The sequence below is a fragment of the Megascapheus bottae genome, chromosome 26 (genome assembly GCF_031878675.1).
Source record: "Megascapheus bottae isolate mThoBot1 chromosome 26, mThoBot2.hap1, whole genome shotgun sequence".
Lineage (NCBI taxonomy): Eukaryota > Metazoa > Chordata > Mammalia > Rodentia > Geomyidae > Megascapheus > Megascapheus bottae.
Window position 1 is genome coordinate 10,297,622 of NC_143534.1, and position 7,247 is coordinate 10,304,868.

Sequence of the window (7,247 nt, forward strand, 5' to 3'; positions counted from 1 at the left end):
TGGTCCTATTGTGCTTGCTTCTTGCTTAAATGCTGGAAAAAAATGAATTCCAAAGCAATGTTAACAGCTTCATTATGTGACCAAAAAGCTAATAAAATTATGTAGCTGAAGGGTTTGGAAGCAAAGCTCTTTAAGTATTTTTAGAATAATATTTGATCTCTTGACATAAATCTATTGTTTTATCAAGGATTTATTTGTAGAAGCAAGCTCTCATAAAAGGAGCCAATCCAAAAAAAGAAAAAGAAAAAAGAAAAGAAACTATTGGAATGTACTAGGTGTGACTTAAAGCTTGAGACACTCAGTGCCTCCAATTCAATAGGGAGTGCAGGAGTACAACAGTAAAGATGAGAAGAGGGCCAATCAGGCATGATAGTACACACCTATAATCCAAGCCCTAGGAAAGCTGAGGCAGGAGCATTACAAGTTCAAGACCAACTTGGACTCTGTAGTAAGACTCCTCTCAAAACAACAAGAAAGGATTAAGGATAAAGCAGGCACTCAGAGCCATGTTCAGAGGGGGAAAGTCAGCCAAGTTCCCCTAAAATTCTGTCTAAGTGTGAAGGAGGGTTTTAGAGGACTCCAGACTGCTTTGAATAGAGTGGAACTAAGGAAAGCCACTTAACCATGTGAAGGACAGATCCTACACAAGTAGCATACAGAGGCTTTGAAGGGTCAAGTGAATTTGCAAATATGGAGGCAGCTACCCAACAAAGGCTAACTTTTGACACACTGGCTGACTCCCTTCTTCCCACCCAGGTTAATTCCTTAATAGTTCCAGGGATAGGGAACCTTGTTTTCTGACGGCCACACAAAATTATCAATACAGCACCAGGTGTTCAGGCCTGTCATCAGAGCTAGGCAGGAGCCTTAGACCTAGCAGATCACAGTTTCTGAGCCAAGAGACTCCATCTTCAATTAACCAGCAAAAAGCTAGATTGGAAGCAGGGTTCAAGAAGTAGAACACCCCCTGTGAGCAAGAAAACTGAGAGCTTGAGTCCAAGTCCAACCCACCACACACACACACACATGATCAATGTAGGCAGACAGGCCATGGAAAACTAAAATAACATGTCAGTACCATCCCCTCTCAAATGATCCCACAGACCTTATTTGGCTTGCGAGTCAGTTGTGCTCATCCCTGCAAGAAGGTAGTCTGACACACATCAGAACTTTTTCCAGCATGGCCTTAAAAACATTTTTGATGGTGAATGAGTCACCACCCCATCGGCCAACCAATCCAATAGCAGTGTGAACTACCATTTTTAGAAAAGTGGCAACCTCCAAAAACAAGTAGCCCAAGTTAGCCTCAAGATCCCCCTGCCTCAATCGCCCAAGTTCTGGGATCATAGGCATTCGTCACCAGCCCTGACCCATATTTACATTTATATATATATCTATGTATACACACACACACACACACACACCATATTACATCAACCCTATCAGCTGGAGGCTACTTCTGTTTCCCTTCTGAAGAGTGGTAACTGAGGCAGAGGGTAACAACTGGCATCTCTTATTTTTTTCATACTTTCAGAAGAACTCCTTTATCAAAGGGGAAAGCCCTTCAAATCCAAACTTTAAGAACAGTGCGTTTTTCAGGGGTCAAAGGGGGGGGATTGTGTATTTGCCAGCATAGGACTTGAACTCGGAGCCTCTCCTGTGGCTGACTCAGGGCTTGTGCTCTGCTACTGGACCCATGCTTTACTTCTAGTGTTTTGCTGGCCAATAACAGAAAAAGAGTCTCACAGACTTTACTGCCTAGGCTGGCTTCGAACCTAGACCCTCAGGTCTCAGCCTCATGAGTAGCTAGTATTACTGGTGTGAGCCACCAGCACCCAGCACGATCTATGTTTTTAAACAGTTGAACATGGAACAGAATGATAAATATTTTGGTCTGGATCTTTGGCAGAGTACTGTTAACTGTGTGGGTCACCAAATTCCTATATGATATGGTAGCTTTTGTGTGTGTGCCCAAGCAATTCTTACCCTGTTGTCTTCCTGGATCTCCCAGTCGCTGGAGAAAGTTGCCAGCTGCTGCCCTTGGGAGCAGTTAGCAAACTGGAAAAGACTGGAAAACATCCTTCTGTTCTCTTGTGTATCTGGAAAGATGGCATCTTGGAAATTGACTCCATGAGGCAAAAGGTTATAATTATCATCCATCCTAGTCAAGAAAGAGAAAAAATATTACATTGGGTGGACCAGCATCAACCAAGTCACAGAGGAGGGGACAGTCTTTTCAATTTCATGACAGAATTTTCCACAGCTACTAATAGTGCTACTTAAAGCCTTTAAGAGACTGAATCTGGACAGAAAAGGGAAGGTGTGTGTACATTCCTGTCTTGTGTGTCTTCTAAGTCCCTCCGGGCTTCTCTTCCCCTAGTCCTTGTGTCCTAGTGAGAGAATGGCAAGTTCCTGAGTTCAGGTCCTACCATGGCTTTATCTTGTGTCACCAATTTCTTCTCTAAGACTCAATCTTACAATCTGTTGAGTAGTACCTACTGACTTGGTAACACCATACAAATTGCATTAGAAAATTAAATAAAGCACTTGACACAAGTGCAGTACATTAATGAATGGTATGCATAATAAAGCCTTTTACAGAGCCTAGTACAACTTATCAAAAAAAACAAGAAGGAGCTGGGAGTTTGGCCTAGTGATAGAGTGCTTGCCTAGCATGCACAAAGACCAGGGTTCGATTCCTCGGTACCACATACATAGAAAAAGCCAGAAGTGGTGCTGTGCTCAAGTGGCAAAGTGCTAGCTTTGAGGAAAAAGCCCAAGGACCGTGCTCAGGCCCCAAGTTCAAGCCCTAGGACTAGCGCACATGCATGCTCACGTGCACACACACACACACACAAAGAAGTCAGGGGGGGACAGAATTACAATCCAGGCCAAAATGGGTGTGGATGGACAGATGGATGGATACACACACACACCCCTCTGACCAAATCTGTTCTCATCCAGTGGTTCCAGAACAACAAAGAAGGAATGACTTGTATGAATTTGCTAACTTACTTCAGGGCAAGACAGCTCCGTGTAATAGCTCTGGCATACTACTATGCAAGTCTGTATGTCTGTACTAACTTTTTGTAGATATAATTAGAGCAAAACATGACATTGCTAGCTGGCCTCCACAAAGCCACAGGACAAAACTGGATTTCATATTTTAAAAAAAGAAAAAACAATGTCTGCTCTAGAATTGAGTTTTCCCTTCGGAAAATAAAGTGGTTTTGAATACTTTTATAGCTAGGTTCTCAGAAATTTTCCTAAATAATAACATGAAAAATCAGAGTTAAGTTTCGCAGAATCAAGGCAGTCTCTCAGTCCTGGCGGACTTTATTTGGAAACTATACTTTTCAAACAAAAAGGAGGGGAGGGGGCAAGAAAGTAAGAGAGACACCTAATCTAGTGCAAGCACTCGAGCCAACACAAAGCAGGTCGTGTATTCTAAACTTAGATATTCTGGCTCCAATATGGAAAACATTGCTGCCAGTTTATGGCTGCTCTTCTGTGGAACCATTTTCTTAGCGCTGAAATGAATTAGCAGCTCAGAGCAGCTGTACTCAAATGTTAGGTCATGGATTGGGGAAGACCAGAATGATTACTGATTACAATAGCTTTGGATTCATTTATTCACTACCTATAATGTGAGTTAGATTCCATCCACCTTGACATTTTCTTGGGAATTTCACCTATTTTTGCAGTGTGGGGGATTGAACCCAGAGCCTCATTGACACAAGGAGGCAAGCACTCTCCTCCTGAGCCACGACTCCTCCAATCCTTTAGTTTGTATCTTGGGACAGAATCTATCTTTGCTACAAACCCACCCTCCTTCCTCCTCCTGAGTAGCTGAGGTTATAGACCTGCTTCACCATGCCTGGCTCTCTCTCACTCTTCCTTGGAAACATCTTACATACACTGTTAGGGTTCTACCTGCTAAACTCTGGTGAACTTGGGAAGCAGTCAATAAAACTGCCTGAACTCTTGAGCAGAGGTCTTCCATCTTGACAACAAACCAATTTCATGGAACTTCCCGACAGTCATGTTGACTGGAGTCAAAGAGCTCCACCTGCCTGTTCTACCCATCAAAACACTGGAGAGTCAGAGCTTCAGCTGGCCCCTATAGACTTTGCTATCTTGAATAACACAACATGGGGAACAGTCTGATTGTCATACTGTAAGAAACAGGTGGAGAAAACACCAGGTGTTTTAGTACCAACCAGGTCTTCCTTCTTACTTCATACAGGAAAGATGTGGGGGAGAAACTTCAACAAATGGGCCAAAAAAAAAAATCACACTTCAGAGCAAGGCAGTGGGGACTCATCACTATAATCCTAGCCACTGAGGAAGCCAAGATCTGAGGATCTTGATTGGAAGCCTGCCAGGGCAGGAAAAGTTCCTGAAACTCTTATCTCCAATTAACTGCTCAAAAGCCAGAAGTGGAGCTTTTGGATCAAGTGGTATTGGGTCAGCTTTCAGCAAGAAAGCCAAGGGGCAGTGTCAGGCCCTAAGTTCAAGCCCCAGTGTACACAGGTAGGTAGGTAGGTAGGTAGGTGAGAGAGGTGGAGAGAGAGAAGCCACAAGCCCAAGGACCCATCTCAAAGATTGCCTCTCTCCTTAATCCCAATCTGCTCCCACCAGACGCCAGCCAGGCTGTGGAAACCACATACGCCTTGGGGGTACAGAACCCCGAGGAAATCACCCCTGCATTTCAACCTGTTTCACTGGGCCAGGGCTGGTCAGGATCCCCTCCGAGCCAGCAGGAGAAGAATGCAGATTCTCGGGGCGCAGGCGCCTAGGGCATATTGTAACTTGGCCCGCTGCCCACGAAACGGTTCCTGAGCTGCTAGGCTACCGGTGCCGGGCCGGGGACGGGCGCGGACAGGTGTGGCCGGCCCGGCTCACCTGAGGAAGAAGAAGTAGGCGTAGTCCTGCACCACGGTGTGCGAGTGGCAGGCGAAGTAGCCCAGGCCGCTGAGGTTGAGCCTGGAGCCGGCGGGCACCTCCAGCATGCTGCCCCACGCCTGGTCGCACAGCAACTCCACCTCGGCCGAGTAGAAGAGGCCGCCCTGGCCGGCGTGGTCCTGCCAGGGCAGGTGGTTGTAGAGGCCGGGCACCTCGGGGTGCAGCGCCAGCACCTTGGCGTACACGATGATCTCGGCCAGCTCGGCGCGGCAGCCCTCGCTCAGGGGTCTCCACTCGGAGGGCAGCTGGCAGGCGCGCGCGGGCGCGGGGCGCGCGGCCAGGCAGAGCGCGGCCAGCAGCAGCGGGCGCAGCGGGTGCTGCATGCCGGCGGCGGCGGGCGCTAGCCCGGGCGCATGGCCCGAGCTCTCCCGGGAGGGGCGCGGGGCGCAGCGGGGAGCGCCAGGGCCGCGCAGGCACCGCTCTCACCGTCCACGCCCGGCCCTCGCCCGCCCGCCACGCTTTAAAAAGGTCTCCGGGCCCCGCGGGGGCGGGGATCGGCGCCCGCCCCCTCGCTCGGCCGCTCTCCCGCGGTGGGGGCGTGGGGAGGGCGGGGAGTCGGCGGTCCGTGCGCCGCCGTCCAGCCCGCTGAGCCCGGGAGCCCCCGAGCCCCCCCAGTGGAAGGCCGGCCTCCAGCCCCGTACTAGCCACTGGGCCAGTTTCCCAGGTGTAAAGCAGCCCTGAAAAACGCGGACACACTAGAAATCCCGCTCTCCGTGCGCCTGATGATTCTGCAAGCCTCCGTTTCCCAGGCAGCCCGTTTGGAGCCAGAAGACACAGAAATCAGATGGACTTTGTTTCCCGGGATTGTATGGACTACTAAATATTCAGAAAGCTCGCTCCTCTCCCCCTCCTTTCCCTCTCCTAATGAACTTTAGAAAGTTCTCTCCTCCCTCCTCTCCTCTCTCCCATTTAACTTCAGAAACTCCCCCCTCCCTTCACTTCAGAAAGCCTTGACAAAGATTGGGGGGGGGGGGTAGGGGGGAAGCCAACTTGCCATGACCAAAGTTAAATGAGCTACAAATATCCAAACTTCCAGAGTTCCTAAACCTGGGATACAAATTAGCAGTCAACTCAAAACAGCTTTTCGCTAGTCAATGCGTTCCCACTTGCTGCACCATACCTGTTTGTTCTGAGAACAGTGTTTGGGAGTTTGAGCTCAGAACCTCACACCTGCAGGCAAGCACTTACCTGAGCCACAGCCAGGGTTTTCAGCTTTAGCCCAGCCAGTCTTGGATGGCAATACTACTAGGTGGGTCTCCAGAGCAGCTGGGACTAGAAGTATCCACCACCATGCCAGGCAAGAATATTTCTTTAGAAATATATAGTTGCCCTGTAAGTGCCACATAGGAAACGTTTAACATCATATATAGCTACATATATACAATTTTTTTCTGCCAGTCCTGGGCCTTGAACTCGGGGCCTGGGCACTGTCCTTGGACTTTCTCAAGGCTAGAGCTCTACCACTTGAGCCACAGCACCACTTTCAGCTTTTTTTCTATGCATGTGGTACCAAGGGTTCCTGGAAAAATCTGAAAGAAAAAAAGAAAGGGTACAGAATTAGGAGTGGAAGTTCGAAGGCTGAACCTCATCTCCACAAGACCCCGAGCCTCCTTCCTAGGAGTCCTGAAACGAGTTAGGAGGATTGAATCTGCTGTCGGCTATGGCTTTGAGACGCGTCTCTGCTGTAGAAATCCTGTCTCCTGGGAGGCTGTTGAAGGCATCTAGAGAAATGGGAGGGAGGGTTCTGGGTGTCTCCCAGGAAAGAATCATGTGACCCTTGAGGGCTTCGGCTGACATGCGTATCACACTAGCCTAGACTCCAGTGACTCAATCAGGTGCTGTTCTGGAAACTTCTGTGATGGGCTGGAAAGCCAAAGGAAGAAAGGGACAGGAGCTCCTAAAGGACAAAGAATCATGCATAGACAAGTTTCATGTGTATCCCATAATAACTTCACACTCTCCATCCTCCTGCCTCAGCTTCTTAAGTGCTGGCATTGCAGGCATGTGCCAACACACTCGGCAGGTCCTCAGTACATTTTAAACGATAAAAATAGTTGTCAAAATCATTTCCAGGGCAGCAGTACCAAGCATCTATGTGATTCCCAGCTATGATCTGCCAGGCCTGTCTTCCTGGCTTGCAGAGGACTGAATTCTTGGGTCCTCCCAGCAAGAGACAGCATACCCCCTTGTGCCCTTTGGAGGGGCTGGAGGAGAAGGAGTCAGAATTAGATCCAAAACAGTTACTTAATGTTTGTTCTATGGGTTTACTAAAGAAAGAGGAA

General features: G+C 48.5%; 1 protein-coding gene across 1 annotated transcript in view; it reads right to left on the reverse strand.

The window, feature by feature from the left end:
- Window positions 1–5,387, reverse strand: part of Ccdc3 (coiled-coil domain containing 3) — a 58,731-nt gene extending 53,344 nt beyond the window's left edge. Inside the window, exons 1-2 of the mRNA XM_090318905.1 lie at window positions 4,906–5,387; window positions 1,987–2,161 (exon numbers count right to left, since the gene is read on the reverse strand). Coding sequence (XP_090175031.1) covers window positions 1,987–2,161; window positions 4,906–5,288 — 558 coding nt within the window. The 5' untranslated portion in view covers window positions 5,289–5,387. The remainder of the gene's footprint in view (window positions 1–1,986; window positions 2,162–4,905) is intronic.
- Window positions 5,388–7,247: the final 1,860 nt, after the last annotated feature.